At 38.5% G+C, this 23683-nt stretch overlaps 1 protein-coding gene across 3 annotated transcripts in view; it reads left to right on the top strand.

Annotated features, from left to right (window-relative positions):
* LOC117435670 (thymocyte selection-associated high mobility group box protein TOX-like) overlaps positions 1–23285 on the top strand; it is a 110932-nt gene extending 87647 nt beyond the window's left edge. For 2 of the 3 annotated variants that reach the window (XM_034059013.3, XM_034059012.3), the window contains 6 exons: positions 1880–2140; positions 9933–10163; positions 15599–15679; positions 16027–16389; positions 21257–21408; positions 22108–23285. In XM_034059013.3, coding sequence (XP_033914904.1) covers positions 1880–2140; positions 9933–10163; positions 15599–15679; positions 16027–16389; positions 21257–21408; positions 22108–22144 — 1125 coding nt within the window. In that variant the 3' untranslated portion in view covers positions 22145–23285. The remainder of the gene's footprint in view (positions 1–1879; positions 2141–9932; positions 10164–15598; positions 15680–16026; positions 16390–21256; positions 21409–22107) is intronic. The other variant, XM_034059014.3, reaches the window with a different exon arrangement.
* The last annotated feature ends 398 nt before the right edge of the window (positions 23286–23683 follow it).

Below are 23683 nucleotides of genomic sequence, written 5' to 3'. Positions count from 1 at the left end.
CAGTAGTTTCTACTGGGAGCACTTGAAATAGGTGTATAACCCAATAATAAACATTCGTCTCAAGTCATGCCTGAGGGATCCAGGGAATTCTAAGTAAAATGGTGTTCATTTGAACATTCTGCTCTACTTCAAAGAAATGTACATTAGCTATGCTTCATACAAAACCGCCAATTAATTAAAACACTCATGAGGCAGTCATTTCTCCTTAACATTATTGTCAACAAAATAAGTTAAATTAATTTACAACTAACTTGCAGTAAATAATCTACAATGAAATGAACAGTGTAGACTCCCTGGATAATTCAAACCAGTTTGGGCTAGACCCTGTTCTTATCAGTGGTTTGTTTGGAGTACTGACCAGAATCTGTACCTTCCTAAAATGCATTGTCTAGTCTCTGGGTTATGTTTTTTTATACTCTCCTAATTTTATATTTCATCCAAAAATAATAAGCATTTGAAAAATACAGAGACACTTGTAAGGGTACTACTGATTAAGTTATTGTAAATGTTTTTGATTAACATTAGGTTTTGGAAAGTGTAACGTTGAATTTTCTGACTGGGAAATGTTCTGAGCTTTTTGCTATAGCACAACTAGTGCATTGAAATAGTGGTTGACATCTACTTCGAGGGTCTGATCACAGTGAATTCAATTTAGATCAGTTTCTAAAAATATTTCAAATTTGTACTAACTACAGCTATGGCCAAAAGTTTTGTATTACCTAGAATTTTATGATTGAGACATAATTTAAAAATTAAAACTATATGAACATAATTTTGATATTTTATTTAACATCATGTAGGCTAATCAAAGAAATTGCAAAATGATATCGCAAAAGTCTTCCGAAAGCCATAATAGTAGTACAGTATTTCGTGTTAGATTTCGAAATGTCACATTTTTCAATTTCTGTCAGTTTTTCATTAAGTATATGAAAAACTACAAAAACGGTATCTAATTCAATATGTTAACGTAACATTATTCAGCAGGTTTCATTTGACTTTATGAAGCAAAATTAGTTAATTCTATAGGGTGATGCAAAACTTTTGGCCAATGCTGTAGTTTTGACCCCCAATAGCCTTCTATAGATGGTCCTCCATGATCTTCAGTGTGTGACATCTGCTGGTGAACAGATGTATTTCAGTTATAATTCTTGAAATTCCAGTTTCCAGCCACGTGTCGCTCTCTAGCATGCAAAAACATAATTACTCGTTAAACAAATTGTGACGGCAGATTTCACCTCACTTTGGTATGAATGGTGAGTTGCAATGTACTATGCATGTGCACGTCACTGTTCTTCAGTTAATCTGTGTGAGAATTCAGTTTCTGGAGCGGCTGTCAGCATTCATTGTATGATGGCAGAGTAGCTCGGATTATATGTCAATTCAGACTACTGGTCTTCGGATCAGCATGTTTTCTGTAATACATTACAGGTGCTATAGTTTTCATGTATAGAATTGTCTTTTGCATGAGAAATATATTCCGTATTGACTAGTCAGAACATCTTTATTATTATTATTATTATTATTATTATTATTATTATTATTATTATTATTATTATTATTATTATTATTATTTGTTTAATTAGCAGACGCCTTTATCCAAGGTGACTTACAGAGACTAGGGTGTGTGAACTATGCATCAGCTGCAGTCACTTACAACTACGTCTCACCCGAAAGACGGAGCACAAGGAGGTTAAGTGATTTGCTCAGGGTCACACAATGAGTCAGTGGCTGAGGTGGGATTTGAACCGGGGACCTCCTGGTTACAAGCCCTTTTCTTTAACCACTGGACCACACAGCCTCCTATCTTTAGGGCAAGACTATAAGTGTTGCATGTACAACCAGGGGTATTTCTGTGAAACATTTTATTTTTCTTCTCCAGATGCAGGACATGGCAAACACAGAAACTTCCCAATATAATGCTCATCTACAGATGGAAGCTTTGAGACCCAGGGTCCAGTCAGTGATGATGCAGCATGGTCAGCTGACCACCATCAACCAATCACAACTTAGTGCACAGCTGGGGCTTAATATGGGGGGGAACAATGTTCCCCACAGCTCCCCATCTCCTCCAGGAAGCAAATCTGCAACGCCATCTCCTTCAAGCTCGGTCCACGAAGATGAAACAGATGAAACCTCAAAGGTACAAGTCACATTGTGCTTTTTTAAATATATATATATATATAATATTTTGATATAAATTTAATCTGCAATACTAAAACAATTACTGTATGTCTAGTGTAGTTAATAAAATATTGATGATCAGCTTGCTATATCCAAAAATGTAGCACACAGTATGCTACTTTCAACAGAATTAAACACTGGTTCAAAGAAAATCACATATTCAGTACAAAAATAACTAGTTTCTAAAATAGTAAAGCAAAGAATAACTTGCAGTCCGGGTGCCTGTGAATTCTATATCTTAGAAGTGATCCGAGTGCTAAAAAAGATTACTAGCCCCAGAGAAGAAATTAATTGGTATGTCTCATGGGGACAAAATACCCTAAATTTGTCTGCAAATGTGACATTAGAATCACCTACAATTTGTAGCATTAATTTGTTGAGCAGCATTACTGTATTTTGTAATTTGGCTAATAAAATGTGTCCAAGCTACATGTTTGGATGAAGATAAAAATCAATTGTGTTGTAAATTCCCAAATATTAGTCAATTCAAATCTTAATATACTGTAGTTTACAATCATTGATAAGAACACATCTGCAAAAGTATTATTATTAGTATATGAATATATGTTTTACTTTGGATTGAACCATTATCAATATGTCGGTGTACAGAACATTATAAAAGAGCATAAACAAGCCAAGTGCTCTGATTGGCTGACACAACCAGTGGATCTCATGACCTCATTTATCATTCTCATAACCATTTCAGGCCAGGGCAATAACACTCTCAGAGCCAAATTTTGTTCACAGCACAAGTCACGTGTGAAGGGATTTTAGTACCTTTCAGTGCTTGCCTCATTAACATGTTCACCTGAGCAATTTTGAAGACAATACACAGGTTTGCCTTTGCGATTCAAGCAAACCTCCTCGGAGCAGGTCTGTCTAACCAGCAAACTGTGACTTGAACACACAACAAAACAGAAACTTGTGAGGGTGACAAGAGGAGGAGAGAATGGAGAGAAAAGTACCTAGAAACTTTAAACAAGCTTAAACTATGTTGTTTGTTTTTATTAAAAAAGAAAGGCAGAAATATTTGTTAATTACAGGTAATACAATTAAACAGTTACCCTGTTTATTAAATATAGTATGATGTGGTATTTATTTAAGGAACATTAGTATTTGTAATGTAAAGTATGGTCAGCATGCAGATGTCTTTGCACAATCACAATAACAGAAAATCAGTACCGGTTTGGTCCTTAGTTACAAGCACACACTTTTCAGTCTTTAAAATGCCGTTGTAAATCAATCTTTGACCTTGTCTTTATGGTAGTACCCTTGCATATATGTCAGGCTCTTATCTACCCGATGCGATCAACTTCCAGATAGAAATGCCCTCTGTTACGTTAAACAAGTATAAATCTTGCCTAATGCCAGTAGTCCATGTTTTATAGAATACCAAACATTGTATTTACTTTAAGGTGCCCATTATGCTATTTTAAAGGAATGGGTTATTACAGCCAAAAAGCACTACCACATACAGTACAGTAAAGTAACACTATTTCAATCTGGCAGAATTCCAAACATTATTGAAACTGTTTTTTTTTTTTCGTTTTTTTTTTTTTTAATTATGGTTCCCAAAAATGTCATTCATCTTTGAAAATTTAATTAAGGAACATTCATGCAATTTAAAAGTTCTTGAACTTAATTTTGCACAAAGTTTCAGGAGAATACAGTGAATTCTGTAAATGATTTTGGAAGACACCCTGGGGGGACTGGAGTTAAAGACTTTTAAGCATTGTACTCTAATGGAAAGGTCTGAGTTGCTACAGTACATTGATAGCATTATACAACATTGATATTACTGCACATACAGCATCCACTGAACTCATAGGCTGCTGTCATGTATATAGTACATAGATTACAATGGACTGTAATTAAACGGAAACACAACAAATCAGATTATATTACACAGTACCAGTTTATTAAAATGCAAGTACGTGTTCTGTCACGCTTAGTCTAACATCTACTATTGCAATTGATACCTTAATGAGAAAACAAAACCAAACATAGCTCTATTAAATTCAGTACAATGCATTTACCTGTATATACAGTTATATGTTCTTCTTAACATTGAAAGGAAGACCCATGATGAATTTTGTTTCATTCCTGAAATGGTAAATTGTCTGTTGAGTCATCCCATTCATCTCAATGGAATATTCATTTTCTTATGGGTTTTTAAATGAAGGTTTGATTTAAGCTAGATCATCACAGCAGGTATTCATTTGTATGTGTTTTTACACCCTGCTGACTTGTTTTTTCTGTGGTCAAGTCCACCAGATACTGCTATAAACAGTATTAAACCCACAGACAAACCCAGTTACCATTGGGCAGAATTCACTAATTATATATAATAATGAAGTCCTTCACTAACTGTGATAAAAAAAAGAATACTACAGTACCTCATTTTCAAGGATTTTGTTTTAAACTGTAATTATTACAATACATATTATGGTGGCAACATCTTGTTAACCTTCTGCTTCCCTTTTGATTCTCTTTCTCTTTTTCCTCCAAACAAACTTTATTCAAAATCTAGAAGTTACACAAGAGCAGTGAGAATGCAAATCGAAGCTATCTGGAATTCAAGAAAATAAATGTAAAACTAAGAGAAATATTAACAGATATACTCTAAAAAGTGGAGTTTTTTTTTAAGAGAATGTGATACATTGGATAGTTCAAATTACATAATAATCATTTTCAGAGTTGGGCTGTTTCTCAAAACCTGTAATGGACAATAATGACTTCATCAATATAGAATATAGTTCCAAGGTTAGTCAGGAACAGAGGCAGAAATTGGTGTACAAAGCAGTGCATTAGCTGACACCTCAAATATCATTAGAACATGTATCCGTAATCTGTGGTCCCTGAGGGAAAATGATTCATTATGCCAAGGTGCAAAACTAATGTACATTATTAGGCATGCATATTAACACATGTGTAACAGCATTTGTTTTCCTAAATGTACCGATATGTCTAAATAAATAAACAAATAACATATACAAGCAACATGTGTATTAATGTAAGTCAATTGTACTTAATTTGTTGGCAATTGCAGAATGAAAAGTCCCAGAATTCTACTACAGCTGTTTCACATTAGTGTTTCTTAACTTTCTATAGAACAGACATTCTGTCACGTACAGTCATTTGGCCGTGTGCCTAAGAGGAGTTGTTAATTGGCTCAATACCTGGTTTAACAAAATGACTACAACATAACTTATACATACTGAATGATTCTATTTACTGATTATGTTTGCTAGTCAGTAAATAAAATTTGACTGTTCTGTCAGTAATAGTTTGGTGAATAGTCTTTCTAGGCCAACCAGAGTATTTTTGTAAGCAAAAGAGAAGATTAAAGGTGTAATGACATCAATGATGCTGGGTAGTAATGACTTAAATAGGTCACGGTGTCTATATAAAAAATATAGGCTATGTCTAGACATTGCCCATAATGGAATCATTGTAATATCTGAGTACATATTTCAGATGACATTTTCCACAGGCATCTCTGCTCCTAGGTTATATACAAATAAGCACTGGAGGGAATGGGAATATGCATAATTATTAGTATTCACTTTAGTGGAAATAATGGAAACAAATCTGCTAGTGTTATCATGCCTGGTATTCTTGCTTTATACGGTATTTAATGGTGGATATAATCTACTACAAGTAAGTCACTTGATAGAGACCTTGGGAGCATACAGTAGACAGCAAATATGTTGAAGAAAAAAAAAAACACATTTTAGAATTAACCTTTGAGACAAGGTTTTATTTTATTATTTAATTTTTTTTTACTTTTACACTTTTTTCCTTTTTTTTAAACATCCTATTATAAGAGAGCAGTGCCACCCTTGGTTTGTGAGAACTTTAGGTTACGGATATAACCCTGGTTCCCTGAAAGAGAAGACGACCAACAACAATACTTTTGGGATATGCCTGCCACAGGTCAGGTGTTTACTGAACATTTTATGTCAGAGCTGCCGATAGGCCCCTCTGGGGAGTGACGTCCTCGGTCCCGCCTACCGACGGAATAAGTGGTCACTCCATGGAGATCACGCTTTCTTTTGCATCGAACCTGCAAGTTTTGTGACATCGCAAGGTTTGTTGGTCGTCTTCTCTTACAGGGAACCGGGATTATATCCGTAACCTAACATTCCCTTTCAATTCGAAGATGACCAACAGCAATACTTTTTGGAAAGTATATCAAAGCCATCCCGAGGCAGCGTGAGCAGAGACAGCAGACGAGGCACGTCTCGCTACCGCCAAACTAATGTTTGTGGTGTGAGCTTGCAACCTCAAGGACCCTTGTGCCTAATGAAAGCATAGAGGGATCTACCACGTTAAGTTGGTAGAACCTGGTGAATGTATGCGGAGTAGCCCAGCTAGCCGCAGTACAAATATCAGTCAATGAAGGTCCTCTAAAGAGGGCCCATGATGTAGCCACTCCTCTGGTAGAGTGCGTGGCCACCCGCCTAGGTGGGGGTAGGCCGGCATTAGTATATGCAGTCGAAATTGTGTCCACAATCCAGTGGGACAGTCGCTGCTTTGAGAGGGCTTGACCCAGGGTCCTTTCACCATAACAGATGAAGAGCTTGTCAGACTGACGCAGCGCTCTCATCCTATCCACATAACCTCTCAGTGCCCGAACCAGCAGAGGGAATTTAATCTTCAATCCTCCTCCAAAGAAAAAGGAAGGGGATGGAAAGCCTCTAGTTCCACTGACTGGTTTAAGTAGAAAGCTGTAACCACCTTAGGGAGGAAAGCAGGGTTCATGCGTAACGATACCCTGTTTCCATCATCCCAAATACACATACAAGCACTGTGTACTGACAGGTCATACACCAATTCTGAAAATATTTCCACTTATAGGCGTACAACGACCTTGTGGAGGAGGCCCTAGCATTCTGCAGTGTACTGACGACTACATCTGAGAGCCCTAAGGCGGACAGACGGCCCCGTTCAGGGGCCAGACCCACAGTTGGAGTCTGCCCGGATCTGAGTGCCAGAGGTTGCCTCTCAATGTTCCTCTTTGCCCAGGTCAAAAGCCGAAAAGCTATGCGGTGCAACCCTGGGACCGAAGCCCTCCCTGGCGGTTGACATACACTACTACAAACATGTTGTCTGTGCAGACAAGGACATGTCTCCTCTGGAGCACTGGAGGTGAACCGCTTGCAGTTCCAGCGCATTTATGTGCAGGGATGTCCAGCAACCCGACCACAACCCATAGACTTCTCTGACTGCCCAGACCGCACCCCAACCCGAGTTGGATGCATCTGTCATCACCACCTGACGGTAGTGAATCGCTCCCATCCTTACACCTTCGCGCAGGTGTGAGGCTTGCCTCCACCAGCGCAGGGCTTCCCAGCATATGCACGACACGGTCAGTCGACAGTGTCTGTCGTGTTTGGGATGTAGCCAGAAGGCATTGAGTCAAGCATGAATCAGACACATATGGAATAACCCCAACTGGAGAGCTGATGAAGCTGCGGCCATCAGACCCCGTAATTTCTGACACAACACCACTTATACTACCGATCCCTGTTGAAACAGGGCTAGACAGTTGTGAATGGCAACCACTCTGTTGTCTGACAGGTAGGCTCGCATTGTGAGGGAGTCCAGAACCTCCTCTCCCTCAAGAACCCATTGAGATCTCAGGTGTAGGATGGGGGCGGAGGCCACCGTCCTTTTTTGGCACTAGAAAATACCTCAAGTAGAAGCCCTCCTCTTGAGAGGTGGGTTCTACGAGGTGAATGGCTTGTTTAAGAAGTAATGCATTTACTTCTTGCATGAGGGCCAAGACTTGGAGAGGGTCGCTCACGGATGTAACCGTGATCCCTCGAAAGGAAGTGGGGCCCGCACGTAACTGGTGTTTACGGTGCCGAGCACCCAAGAATCTGAGGTGCAAGTGCGCCAGTATTGTAGCTGGTGTTGAGAGAAGGGGTGGGTCTGAGGCCACAAGGCTTCTGGCGTTTCCCCATCCTTGCGGGCGGCCCCGGTTATTAGCTGCCACGGAAGCCTGAAGGCGATGCCTCAGGTCGCCACGCGGCGCAGTGGGGATCGGAACCATTCGTGTCTCTGTATGTGTCATGGGCAGATGCCAGCGTCTCATCCTCTCCCGCGCCGGATCATAGGAAGTGAGACCTGCTATGTTGGCCAGGCGCGCAACTTGTGCTTCAGCTGCATATGCCTTCTTAAGGCGGGCTTCTGTTATTCTGGGCTGCTGTCGGTGCCAGAGGATTGTACCTCCTCCAGAAAATCTGGGAACACCGGGAAGGGCTGGGGGGGGGCTCTGCCGGATCGACGGACTGGAGCCTGCACACAGGAAATGCTCTGCGAAGGACTCAAGGGCAGATGGAGGAAGGTGGAGACCGGGGTTCCCAACGCTGCAGAGGGCTCAGTTGAGCTGGCTGAGGAAGCCGCACCAGTGAACTCTGCGAGCCTCTTGCACAAGGTCCGTGGCTGGGATGCTGCGCAGATTGTGCAGAACGTCTCGTCCCCCAAGGTGGAGCCGGCATGCTGCATGCCCAGGCACCATATCTAGAAGAGGTGCTTGTCCTGGGGAGGGAGCATCCCTCCGCAGGACGTGCAAGGGTGAAATGTGGGCATTGTTGTTGACGTGCCAAGACGAAGCACCAAGGCATGGAGCGTTTATGCACCGTGGGCACTGAAGCACCAAGGCACTGAGGCTCTGAGGCACTGGGCAAGGGTGTCTAGCCTGGAACGTTCACAGTCACACAACTGGTGCAGTGTGTAGCTTGCAGCGAAGTGGAGCACCGCCTACAGGCAGAGGGCACCGAGCACCGAGGGCGCAAGCGCCAAGGATACTGCGCAAGGGTACCTAGTCTGGATCTCGTGCAGTCACACAACCGGGACAGTGCATAGCTTGCAACAGAGTGGAGCACAGCCTACAGACAGTACTTTTTTTTGTTACTGTAAAGCAGTAATAAGAAAGACATGAGTATACACACACACACAGTAGTTAACTATGGGGAAAAACAGTCACCACACTAGGCGTGTGAGTTGTGAAATCCTTTATTATTTTATTTTTTTATTATTTTACTACAAAGCGATGTAGGTTGTTGAAAGAAAAGATTAAACACAGCACAGTTGTGCAGCATTTATAGCTCAGTTCACAGAAGCTGAGTTTCTCATTCCAGGGAAGTGGCAAGCCGACTTCCAGCGATGAATTGCAGGCAATAAAATTGCAGGCAGTGAATTGCAGGGGAACTCCAGAAAACTTGAATGAAAGCTCTTTTACACAGACTCAATCACAGCAACTGGACAGGTTATTCATACCTACCTTGTGAGAAGCAAAAAAGAACATGATCTCTGCGGAGTGACTACTTATTCCCTCGGTAGGCAGGACAGAGAACGTCACTCCCCAGAGGGGAGTGTTATAGCTCTGACATAAAATGCTCAGTAAATACCTGACCTGCAGCAGTATCCCAAAAGTACTGTTATTGGTCATCTTCGAATTGAAAGGGAACCATAAAACTGTAAAAAGAGATAAAACCCCAAATGAGCCCTATATATCCTTTTGTACGTGTGTGCTCAATAAAGGTGCTACCACAGCTCTACTGTAGCTGAACAGTAGTTAAATGTGCCTTTTAAAAAGACAGCTTAGAATCATGAGTGGGATTACATGTACCAGTTTCTTTGTAATTAAGTGCAGTTGGTCAATACCAATGTTTAATTTGCATTAATTGTTCCATCAATTTGTCTACTATCTTTAAATGACTACTAACACATTGTGCTTGCAGATGAATGGGGCAGAGAAACGGCCTGCCACAGACATCGGAAAGAAACCCAAAACTCCAAAGAAGAAGAAAAAGAAAGACCCCAATGAACCCCAGAAGCCTGTGTCTGCCTACGCCCTTTTCTTCCGTGACACTCAAGCCGCCATCAAGGGGCAAAACGCAAATGCCACGTTTGGTGAAGTTTCCAAAATTGTGGCGTCAATGTGGGATGGCTTGGGGGAAGAACAGAAACAGGTAAGGAAGCATAAGTTACAAATTATAAATGAAAAATCTAAATTGTTATGAGGAAACATTTGTTTCCAGAATATATATATGAATATATATATATATATATATATATATATATATATATATATATATATATATATACACGCATTCTTAAGTAGGTTTTGACTTGCATTTTAGATATAGATTCACCTCCTCTGCCTGTGTGAAACTGATTGGGAATGATATAACATTTCCTGAAGCAGTTTTACCACATTAATTTTCTTTTGAAGAATGCTGCTTAAAGACAATCCACTTTGATACAGTATGGAGAATGAGATGCATTGTAAATTGACTGCTATAGCTGTAACAGAGGTAACACACCTTTTTAAATATCATGCGTCTGCATCTGTGACAAATATAAATCCTGTTCACAAAATGTATTTTTAACTGTTATTTCCCCTCTCGTTTACCACTCTTTTAAGAGATGTACTGACATAATTAGCTGTAGTACTAGATAAACCATTGTGGTATTTCAGAGATCACTATTTTGTATTGTTTTAAATATGTGTGAGCCTCAGCAAAGTTCAGTATGAAATATTTTATTGAAAATTGTGCTCCATCAATGGCAATGCAAAATACTGCTTGTCTGATTAGGTGTGCGCAGGGATAAAACCAATTTCTACCATAAATACATTTCCAAAGTCGGTGGTCTGTCTCCTGAGGTTATTTGAACTAGATTGAGGATGTGTAAATTGACAAAGATAATGTGCTAATTAGGTTTCAAGGCATATCGCTGTTATTGATAATGCATGTCTCTCCCTGTTCTGCATCGCTATTCAGTATTTAAAAAGGAACACATGACCAATAGCTTATAAACTTTACTGCAACCGTAACATATGGTCATCTTCTGGTCTTGTGATGATTCTCTTTTTCTGCCCTCTTATATATGAAGCTTATTCAAGCTTAACCTCTTTCCTTAATTAATTGGAAATATTCTAACCAAACATATCTCCTTGCCATTGTTTTCTACAGCCAAATGATTTGCTGCAAATAATGCAGCAAATATTGCTGGAGGCTCAAATATTACATTCCCTAATTGATCTTCATTTTCAGAGGAAAATGTTAGCCTGTATTATCTTTCAATAAAGGATATAATGATTTATGGTATGATGTCAGTTAATTTCCTTGAAAAGGCAAAAAGCAAATCATAAGCATATGTTTGGGGGAGGAGGGAACAGTGTTATAGCTCTTAAGGTGTGGTTTTCGCTTTAATGAACTACCAAGCACTTTGAGTTAGTACACCTTTGCTTTTGTTCTCATATCTGTTCACTGAAACACAAGCCGTCTAGCAGAAACAGGTTGTTGCTCTTAGCAAACCAAAGCCAAACAAGCAGGTATGAAATACAACTGGTTGGCATATGCTTTCTTTCAGTGGGCACAATTCCACTGAATAAGAACTTGGTATCCTATGTTAACACCATAACATTATTCAGGGACGGAAATAAGACTCCCATTGCATAGCAGTTTGATCCATTCCTGGTTATACTAAGAGATTAATAAGACCCACTTGAGCTTGTTACCTATACAGTGAGGCTAATCAAGCTCATTGTAAAACCTGGAATAGATGAAACTGCTATGCAATAGGAGTTTTATTTCCACCCGGTATTTTGAATGTGTTATAGATGTGCAGCACTGATACATGGGAAGAATTTCATTTTATACTCATCCGCTTTCCCCTGGTGGGCAAGGCAACTGTGAACAGTTAATTTGCTTCAATTATGAGCCTGTCCTCCTGAATTAGAAGCAGTAGGGAAACAAAGAGCCAGAATCACACTTGTGAGGCATCCAATAATTCCTGAGAGCCCACAAACCAATGTCTTCTTCTCCAAATTGCCAGTAATTCTGTTAATTATATGTCCAGTCAAGTCAATCAAATAATGCACTCCTCAGCAGCAATCCTGCAGCACCTCAGATGAAATTACACCTTGCTCTTTGTTGCTTTAACTAAACAGTCTACTTTTGGACTAATCATAAGTATTTATATATTACCTAATACTGTTTATTACTTCCTTAAATAAATAAAAGTGCTATAGATTGTTATATACATACGTGCTCAAATTTGTTGGTACCCCTCCACAAAAAAACGAAGAATGCACAATTTTCTCTGAAATAACTTGAAACTGACAAAAGTAATCGGCATCCACCATTGTTTATTCCATATTTAATAGAAATCAGACTTTGCTTTTGATTTTTTATTCAACATAATATTGTAAATAAAAAAACAAATGAAAATGGCATGGACAAAGATGATGGGACCGCTAACCTAATATTTTGTTGCACAACCTTTAGAGGCAATCACTGCAATCAAATGTTTTCTGTAGCTCTCAATGAGACTTCTGCACCTGTTAACAGGTAGTTTGGCCCACTCTTCATGAGCAAACTGCTCCAGCTTCTCAGGTTTGATGGGTGCCTTCTCCAGACTGCAAGTTTCAGCTCTTTCCATAGATGTTCGATAGGATTCAGATCAGGATTCATAGAAGGCCACTTCAGAATAGTCCAATGTTTTGTTCTTATCCATTTTTGGGTGCTTTTAGCTGTGTGTTTTGGGTCATTATCCTGTTGGAGGACCCATGACCTGCGACTGAGACAGAGCTTTCTGACACTGGGCAGTACGTTTCGCTCCAGAATGCCTTGATAGTCTTGAGATTTCATTGTGCCCTGCACAGATTCAAGGCACCCTGTGCCAGGTGCAGCAAAGCAGCCCCAAAACATAACCGAGCCTCCTCCATGTTTCACTGTAGGTATGGTGTTCTTTTCTTAGAAAGCTTCATTTTTTCGTCTGTGAAAATAGAGCTGATGTGACTTGGCAAAAAGCTCCAGTTTTGACTCATCTGTCCAAAGAACATTCTCCCAGAAGGATTGTGGCTTGTCAATATGCATTTTAGCAAATTCCAGTCTGGCTTTTTTATGTTTTTCTGTCAAAAGTGGAGTCCTCCTGGGTCTTCTTCCATGGAGCCCACTTTCGCTCAAAAAGCGACGGATGGTGCGATCAGAAACTGACGTACCTTCACCTTGGAGTTCAGCTTGTATCTCTTTGGCAGTTATCCTTGGTTCTTTTTCTACCATTCGCACTATCCTTCTGTTCAATCTGGGGTCGATTTTCCTCTTGCGGCCGCGCCCAGGGAGGTTGGCTACAGTTCCATGGACCTTAAACTTCTTAATACTATTTGCAACTGTTGTCACAGGAACATCAAGCTGCTTGGAGATGGTCTTGTAGCCTTTACCTTTACCATGCTTGTCTATTATTTTCTTTCTGATCTCCTCAGACAACTCTCTCCTTTGCTTTCTCTGGTCCATGTTCAGTGTGGTGCACACAATGATACCAAACAGCACAGTGACTACTTTTCTCCATTTAAATAGGCTGAATGACTGATTACAAGATTGGAGACATGTGTGATACTAATTAAAGAAACTAATTAGTTTGAAATATCACTATAATCCAATTATTTATTATCTTTTCTAAGGGGTACCAACAAATGTGTCCAGGCCATTTTAGAATATCTTTGTAGAATAAGCAATAATTCATCTCTTTTCACAGCTTCTTTGCTTTATTCTATGACATACCAAAGGCATGCAAATATACATGATAAAATAGCTTTTAGTGTCATCACTTTTCAGGAGGAATGAAGCATTATTTCAATGAGCTGTAAGGGTACCAACAAATTTGAGCACGTCTGTATATATATATATATATATATATATATATATATATATATATATATATATATATATATCAAACAATGTGTGTGTGTGTGTGCTTCTGGTTTTTATTCATGTGCCCCAGGAGTGCTGTTAAGTACAATTCCATGATACAGTCAGGCTGTTTACATCAGTGCTCAGTCAGAGCAAATATGAACAGATTAGAAAGGCACTATTTCTTTATTACATTTTAAAAAAAAAGAATGGTATTAGATTTACTGATCTCCCAGAGAGGATAACGGCGCCTGTACCTGCACACATCTATTTTGAGCTTTATCTGGACGACCACCCATCACTGGTGAAATGTCTTGTGGTTGTTATGGTGTAAGTCATGTTCCATTTTATGCTGGACTGATTGAAGTCTATCATCCCCATTTGCTTTTATTGTTTCTATTACTTGACCTACTTATTTATAGAACTGATGCTTGATTGGCTGAGCTATGGGCACCATGTTATAAATCCTATTTTGCTATGCATTAGCATTTATTAAGAGATGCTGTACTGCATGCGGTGGAGCTTCTGTATATTGTCTATTTAATTGCTCTAAACAGTGGCAGATGGAAATAATGCTGACTTACAATGTGTAAACTGCTCTATTCCACTTATTTTGTATTTTATCTTGTTATTTAGTGATGCTAATATGTTGCCCAAATAGTAAGGGAAATCACTAGCACGATAAAGAGGAGTGGTAGTGAAGAGGAGTGGTAGTGGTAATTAGATCCAACACTGTTTAGAGCATTAAAATAGAGCCATTAATCTGTTCATGGACATCTGCTGTGAGATTCTATTCCTCATGCTGTGATAATAGGTCATGGTGACCTACATTGTCATGGTACTGACAATTACAGACCTTGTTTTATGTCATCTACTATGTATTTTAGTTATGTGAAATACACAATAGATAACATACAACACATACTAGATAAAAGGAGGGATAAGATAAGTTTAACTCTTATCACGGCTCCAATGGTGAATAGTTAAAAGATGTATTTGAACAATACAGTATAATTATTAAAAACACATTCAAGATTATTTTATTTATGCCCTAGTCTGAGTGACTCAAACCAAATAACAAAGGGTGTACACAAATCATACAATAAAACAAAGTCAGCAAATAAGTTGTAGTAGCACACATTCTGCTTTGAAGAATGTTCACTAATGCTCTTTGTTTGGCTGGGGTGTGTCTAGCATAGTGCATTGTGGAGGCTGCAGTTCCTTAACAAAGACTCTCACAAGTACATATAAAAATACAATCCGGGATTGGGCTTCTTAATAACAGACCCAACTACTATTCAGTCAGTATGTGATTTGAACGTGATATAAAAAACAGCCGAAGATAAATGATTCTTTTGTTAGCTGCTCAATGTTAGTTTTTAGTTTATGGATTTTCTAAACAATTATTAGTGATAAACTAAAAGAAGAGATGATTACATGTTTAAAGGTGGAGCCTTAGTAACTGTTCATTGTCATGCAACTAACCTGATTTATAGAGGCTTGGAGCTTTACCTTTATCCAGAGCAGGTCTTGTCTCAGAGATCAGACAGATAATATAAATGGATTGAAAAATCTATAACTGGCTTAATATGGGAGTGGGAGCTAGACTACTGATAATCCTGTTAAAATGTGTTTTATAAATAATCCCTGAATGTATGTATTCTTATTATCATATAATGACAATTATTTATTTATTTCTTAATACGCAGTTATTCAAAAAGAAAACAGAAGCTGCCAAAAAGGAATATCTCAAACAGTTGGCAGCCTACAGGGCAAGTCTGGTTTCAAAGGTAAGTTGCATTATACATTTCTATGGTTGGAATAATTAGGAATGGGAGTTCCTACCAATAGTTTAGTTTATGGTTTAGTGCCAGAAAGAAATTCATGTTTCTGTGTAGAAAAGTAGATTAAGCGAGAAATGTTTAGAGGATCACCTAGAGTATAAGTTTCCCTTTTCAGGACTTCATTGTTAATGCTGGGGTGTGCGTGGGTGAATGTGGTAAATGTCAATCACAAAAATGGGATTTAAAAAACTGCATGTAATGACACTAATGGCTAATGGCAGCAGTGGATGTCATATGAATGAATGGCTTTGAGGTAATGACAAACTCATTTGTTGTATTGTTTTTTTTACCAGAGTTACTGTGAGTCCATTGATGTCAAAATATCCCAGCCGTCACAGATGATGACCTCAAAGCAACAGGTTTTCCATGGGCCAACGCAAACTCATTCAGGATTGTATATGGGCTCTCCCTATCACCAGCAGCATGGGATGAACCCCCACATGAATGTGATGCACCCTAACCTCCCCCGGAGTATCGCCCCCAAGCCTAACTCTCAGATGCCAATGACTGTTTCCATGCCTGTGTCACCACCTCCCCACCTTCAGATAAGCCCACCCTTGCACCAGCATCTCAGCCTCCAGCAACACCAGTCAATCACAATGCAACAGCAATTAGGAAATCACCAGTTACCACGCCATTCACCAACAATGCAGCAGGTTAGTGTTACATCTAAACTTACAACCAACATGCACCCACATAGCCATTCAGCCACATTCAAATACTTTTGTTGTCAGGTAACTATAAAATGTGACAGTCACAATCTTAGAGTGTATGTTACAATTAATCTTTGAATGGAAAGTGTAGTACATTAAAAAGAGAAGACAGGTTACCTCTCTGTGAGGCATAAAGAATAGGCACAAAATGTATTCTTGTTGTTTAGATTCACTTTACCAAGTGCCAAGTTGCACTACAGATCCTGTGTCCAGTGAAAAATGTATATGGGCATTCTTCACACTCGAGCATGGACATAAACTTCATTTTTTTTAATAATGGATCTGTAAAACAGTTTAATGTGTTCTGTTAGGAGGAGCCTGGTTGTTTTTCCACTGCAGAGCCCTAGCCGTACAACTGGCGTCACACACAGTGAACGTTTTGAGTCGCATGTAGAGGATGCTGTATTAAGAGGTGTTTTATTTGAGTTGAGAATGCGGATCCAGAGTTTATGGTTGTACCTTTCATAATTTTGGTTTCTTCATACATTACTGAATAAACTGAAATGCAACGACAGGCTGATTCCAAGTCCATGGACACATTAAACAATGTGCTTATGCTGTGTAATTGCAACTCCATACTTCATACATTTATTAAGCTCCATAATGTACTGCAGTATCTGCAGATTTTGCTGTAGGGATTGTAATTTGTTTTTTATTATTCTAAAAATGATCAGCATCATGTTTCTTGAAAGCCTGGACAGTCGGTATTTGTAGAATAGCATATAAAGTATTAAATAAGACTTTGCTGCTCTTATGCTAGATAACAAAGGTCCTAAAGAGTCAGACTAAGGGCAAAGGATGTGCATTCACTTAAAGGTTATTTTTGTCTGGACTCATCTGGAATTATAACTACAGTGCCTATAGAAAGTCTACACCCCCTTGAACCTTTTCACATTTTGTGTCAGTGCCTCAGAGTTGCATACATTTAAATGAGGATTTTTTTCCACTTATCTACACACCATACTCCACACTGTTAAGGGGAAAAAAGATCATAATTGGATAAGTCTCCGCCCCCCTGAGTTAATACTTGGTGGAAGCACCTTTGGGAGCAATTACTGCTGTGAGTCTGTTGGGATAGGTCTCTGCCAACTTTGCACACCTAGATTTGGCAATATTTGACCATTCTTCTTTACAAAACTGTTCAAGCTGTCAAGTTCCTTGGGGAGCGTTGATGGACAGCAATCTTCAAGTCATGCCACAGATTTTCGATTGGATTTAGGTCGGGGCTCTGACTGGGCCACTGAAGGACATTTACCTTTTTGTTCCTTAGCCACTCCAGTGTAGCTTTGGCTGTGTGCTTTGGGTCGTTGTCATGCTGAAAGTTGAACTTCCGTCCCAGTTTCAGCTTTCTTGCAGAGGGCAGCAGGTTTTCCTCAATGACTTCTCTGTATTTTGCTCCATTCATTTTCCCTTCTATCCTGACAAGTGCCCCAGTCCCTGCCGATGAGAAACATCCCCATAACATGATGCTGCCACCACCATGCTTCACAGTAGGGATGGTGTTCTTTGGGTGATGCGCTGTGTTGGGTTTGTGCCAAACATAACGCTTTGCATTTAGGCCAAAAAGTTCCATTTTAGTTTCGTCAGACCACAAAACTTTTTGCCAGATGGCTACAGAATCTCCCGAGTGTTTTTTTGCATACTTCAAACGGGATTCAAGGTGGACTTTCTTGAGTAATGGCTTCCTTCTTGCCACCCTACCATACAGGCCAGATTTGTGGAGTGCTTGGGATATTGTTGTCACATGCACACTTTCACCAGTCTTGGCCATAAAAGTCTGTAGCTCTTGCAGAGTTGTCATTGGCCTCTTGGTAGCCTCTCTGATCAGTCTCCTTCTTGCTTGGTCATCTAGTTTGGAGGGACGGCCTGATCTAGCAAGGGTCTTGGTGGTGCCATACACCTTCCACTTCTTAATAATCGTCTTGACCGTGCTCCAAGGGATATTCAAGGCCTTTGATATTTTTTTATACCCATCCCCTGATCTGAGCCTTTCAACAACTTTGTCCCGGAGTTCTTTTGAAAGCGCCTTGATGCTCATGGTTGAGTCTTTGCTTTGAAATGCACTACCCAGCAGAGGGAACCTACAGGAACTGCTGAATTTATCCTGAAATCACTCACTACAATTTAACACAGGTGGAGGCCACTTAACTTGGTGTGTGATTTTGAAGGCGATTGGTTACACCTGAGCTAATTTAGGCTTGCTATTACAAGGGGGGTGGGCACTTATCCAACCAAGCGATTTCAGTTTTTATTTTTAATTAATTTTCTACAAATTTCTAGAATATTTTTTTTCACTTGGAAGTTGTGGGGTAGGATGTGTAGATAAAAACTATTTTAATGCATTTTAATTCCAGGCTATAAGGCAACAAAAAGTGAACATTTTGAAAGGGGGTGTAGACTTTCTATAGGCACTGTATAACAAAAATAATAATAAAAGAAACTTTTTTAATGTGGCAATGTGTTATCTATGTGAACCCACTCAATTTGTCAGGATTTCCAGTTTTCATTGCTGTTCTCTGCACTCTGAATGAGGTCAAGAAAAAAATCATTAATATCTGTCAGCTTGCTTTATAACCTTACGAGGAAAAGAAAAAAAAAATCTTTGTATGATATCGCGCAGACAGGTTTTCAATTTTCTTGTGTAATAACAAATGCATTAGGATTTTGATGTAATTTAAGGTTACAAAACAACATTGAGATTGATGAATAAATCAGTTGAGAAGACACAAACCTTGATATCTGATGAAAACACCCCTTCAGACAGGCAGGAAATGAAATTAGTTCACAGTAAAGTGTAGAGATGTGGATCAGTGTTCAGTTTTGCTGTGGGCTTTTTTTACCAGTTGATACAGCATCACAGTGAAACTGCTAAAGCTACAGAAATCTAATTAAAGAGCAAATGTCCCCTTTGACATCAAATTAATCTGTTTCAGTGCTTCTTTTTATTTCTCTATATCACTGCCACATGAAACTTCAAATTCCTGGCATGTAACAAAAGAGTCAGTATTTCCCCCTCCCAAAGATCACACTGAAATATTATCTTAGGGTTGTTTTTTATTTTTTAATTAAACCTCTAAGCACTCAATCCACTAAGCCTAATTTATATATTATCAATGCTTATTAATGACTGGCAAAAAGCAGACACTATTAATTTACTACAATTAGTAAATAATTTGAGGCAATCATTGTCTTAACCTGGTTAAATTGGATGCTAAATATCCTGATTCATTGTGTATGCTGTTTTGTTTATTAAGTGCATCATTATTTTACTCATGTTTATTAGGAAATTACAAAATGGCAAATTAAATGGTTTGAATTGGTTTTCTTGCGGACTGCAGAAAGTTTGAGCATGCAAGAATCCAATTTCAAATTCTTCAGTGCAATTGAAAGGAACATAACCCCTCTTTGGTATCTGACCTCCCTTACTAAATGTAGTCTCGTGAAAAAAAAAGTGCAAAAGCTATGAAATATTTATATAACAACTCAAGAGTATTCACAAGTACTTTTATCAGTTTTCTGCAGGCAAACTAAACTCATTTTGTGGCTGAACATGTTTCAAATGTACCTTTTCAGTGGATTGTGAGATAAATGTGCCTGAAGGCCAATTTTAGATTAGTGCACTTCAATTTTAGATTAGTGCACGTCAATCTCTGAGCAAAAAAAAAAAAAAAGAAAAAAGGTTGCCTTTCTTACTGTATTAGACTATTTTGAGTTTTTAAGCTCTTTTCTCCGATCTTGCTTTCACAGTAATATTAATTCTAATATAGTGTAGTAATCTTAATTTGTTTTGCATATGTGTTAGCAGCAAACAAAACAAAAACTGTGGTTTAGCTTTGGTCAGTTTGAGGCTGAGGGAGCAATACAGAGAGACAGATGGTGCCTTTGTGATTGTATGATTGAATGAAGGAGAAGAATTTTGGGAACAATGCATGAATAGGTAGGATCTAATAAGAAAAAAGCCCAGCCACCTGCTGCCTGCTTCTTTCAGGCAGATTCTCTACCACAGGGATTAACTTCCAGTGTACTTTTAGTTCTCAGATAAGTACAACACAAGTCTGCAAATTAAAATACTGGGTTTTCTTTTTTTGTTGTTGATTTAAGCTCTCTCTTGTTATATTGTAATTTTTATAATAGAGATGACACCTTTTCAACTAAGCTATCAGTGAATATGGATGGATTTGTAAAAAAAAAAGTGTTCAGCTGTCAAAAACGTTCTGTATAAGTGATTTCAATGCATTTGTCTGTCCTCAACAGTATGCTGCTACTATTTAAAATAATTAAATACATTTTAACTGTTTGTCTTTTATGTTATGGACAGTCAGTGGAATGACACGTACCAAGAATGTGGGAAAGGGGAGGGGAGATGTCTTCCTGACTGTGAAATGATTAATCAACCAATAAGAAATATTTCAGACTGGACATGTTGGTTATGAAGATCCCTTAAACTAAAATGCAACCGCAAACAGAAAGTTAACTGAAAAAACTGAAACCAAACTTACTTTGCATATGACATGTTCAGACATTTTCAGCTTGTTGTCTTTTTTAAATGCCTGTTCAGTTAATGTGTTGAATGTGTTAGAACAGCTTCCTGGACAGATGTGTTTTAACCCCATATTTAGTACTTTGAAGGGCACTTGCACTTGCTAGATGGGGGGGTGTTGTACCAAAAGCCTGTTTACTTATTTTACAGGTTCTGACTTTGCAGGGAGAAAAACATATTGCAACAATTGCATTACTCTTTTTTTTTTTTTTTTTTGCAAAAACGTGTGCAGACAAGTTTATAAAACAGTATTTTCTAAATTTCTTTTAGGGATTTTCTCTTCAACCAGAATACCAGAACATAATTAACTCAACAACCACAGCTGGCCAAGGTGTATCCCTATCAATGGATTATGTTCGCTCAGGGTGCAGAAATCCTCCAGCACAGAACGTGGAATGGAACAATGAGTACTGCAGTAATGGGTGAGTAATAAATATGTTATACCACTAGGGGTGTGTGACAATAATTTCAGCCCCCTCTGCAACTGTTGCAAGTGTGAGAAATTAAACATCCATAGTGACCATTTTTAAATCCAATTCCTGTAAGAAATTCAGCTTTAAAAAAGTGGTTGAAAAGGGGCAATGAGAACACACATAGAATAGGATATTAAACAGGCAATGATAATATAAAGTATTGTACCTTTTCTAGTTTTATGTTTTATTTTCCCCCTAAAAACCACTGCAAGTATATAGGGGCGTCCCCTTATAAATGACTATTATATTGTTACGAGAGATTAACTGTGGTGCTGTAGAAATTACACTTACTGAGACTGCAGTTATGTTTCCAGCGCAGTTGGCAAATCAAGCTGTTGCTCAGCAGAGGTGTGATGGTCTAACTCCTACTCTTGCCTCATCCCTGTCTGCTGCCCTTACTCTTGTGTCCTTAAACAATTTTCACAGCACTTACCACCATGCCAAGTTAACATAACCTTTTTTTCTAAAAAGTAATCGAAACGTTGATGATAAAGAAGATCAAAGAAAAATAAAACTCAGAAGGTTAAGTTAGGAGCGCCCAGACATTATTCCTGGCTAGTAACCAGTTTGTTTTTTAAATCCCAGCACCTCTAATTGACTTTAATTATTTTTTTAACTATTTGTTCTTTTTTGTGTGTTTCTTTTTAGTGGTCTTCAAAGGGATAAAGTTCTGTATCTCACCTGAACACCAGAAACACTTTCCTATACGGAGTTCACAGGAAAGCCTTCAGAAGTTGGGTTGCATTCAGCAGATCGAGGCAGTTCAACGCCTCAATAGAAAACAAGTTTTTAAGCTCTATAACCTCAAATTGTGTATTTGAGCTTCTGAGGCTACCCACAACGAAAACAAAAACCTTAGTCTGTCTCGCTTATTTCTTAAAAAAAAAATCATAATGGACACTTTTTTCTTCAATTCTGAAGGAAACTTGGACAACTTGGCTTTTATGTTGTTTTTTGCTGTGGAGTGCTGCGCTAGTGAACTGCCTTAGAAACTGTAGTGTACTGTATCTAGGAATGAAATCCTAGATTTCTGTGGGTCTTTAACATGGATGTTAATAGGAAACTACTAAAGACTTTTAATGGCTTGATGTAGCACTCACAGCAAGTCTGTAAATATAATCTATGTTACACTCTCTTAGAGTATAAAAAAGTACAACATTTTTTTTAGATGAAATGTAATTTGGAACTGGGTGTTTCCTGTTAATTGAGGGCTTAAAAAGGGATACAAATTGGCAGATGTTAATATTTTTTGCTTAATTGTTAAGGGAAAAAAAGTAAATAGGTTTATATTTTGCAAAAGATGTAGAAAATGTTCCCAATCGATTTTAAAATGCAAGTTTGCATTGTCAGAGTAGCATTAAATAGTTGGTAGTGTTTTAAAAACAACAACAACCACAAAAAAAAGGTTTATTTTGTACTTCATAGAAATGTTTTTTTTTTGTATTACTTCTAGTGTATTGATTGGTAAATGTCATTTAAATCCTTTGTGTATAAAACTGCCAAATGCTTATCTGGTGTTTATTAGATGCAGTGACAGACTGGAGACAGCTCAATTATAATCTTGAAATACAGCTGTGCATTATTGTTTCTTACTGTGTCTATATTTAATCTTTTTTTTTTTAAATGGAACCTGTTGCGCCTATTTATGAAATAATAAATATAGGTGTTTGTAAGTAACTATGTTAGCATTTAAGGGTGTTTCTGTTGATTTCTGCAGAACTGATAAAAAAAAAAAACTGTGTGAATACTTTATTCTTATTTAGTTTCTATTGTGTTTTAAAAAAATAAATAAACAAACCTGCATTTCTTATGCAGAAATCAAACAATGTGGATCAGTGTGGTTATTTACATCCTTGTCTTCCTAAGTGACAGCCTATAGGCGTATTTCGAGACGAGATACGGGGCTCCACACTGCTTTTCCTGTCAATCTTCTCCTATTTCCTGTTTAAGTCTGAATCTCACACCGCTCACTGTCTAGCGTTTTCTCGCTTTCTAGCAATCGCTCAGACTCCTTCACACGTGCATTCTCTCTTTACTGTCTAAACTTCGTATTCTCGTTCTCTCGTCTGATGATTTAGAGCAATTTTCCTACCTGCTCCGAACATTTTTCTTGTCCTTCAGCGTCTTTCCTTCTCGCTGCAGCAGCTGCATCGCCAGTTAAGTTTAACTATCTCACCAGCCACACTGTTCAAAGCGCCGCTCCATTATTCAACCTCCGCTGCGC

The sequence above is a fragment of the Acipenser ruthenus genome, chromosome 3, assembly GCF_902713425.1.
Source record: "Acipenser ruthenus chromosome 3, fAciRut3.2 maternal haplotype, whole genome shotgun sequence".
In the NCBI taxonomy this organism is placed as follows: domain Eukaryota; kingdom Metazoa; phylum Chordata; class Actinopteri; order Acipenseriformes; family Acipenseridae; genus Acipenser; species Acipenser ruthenus.
This window is presented reverse-complemented; position numbering and strand designations above follow the sequence as displayed.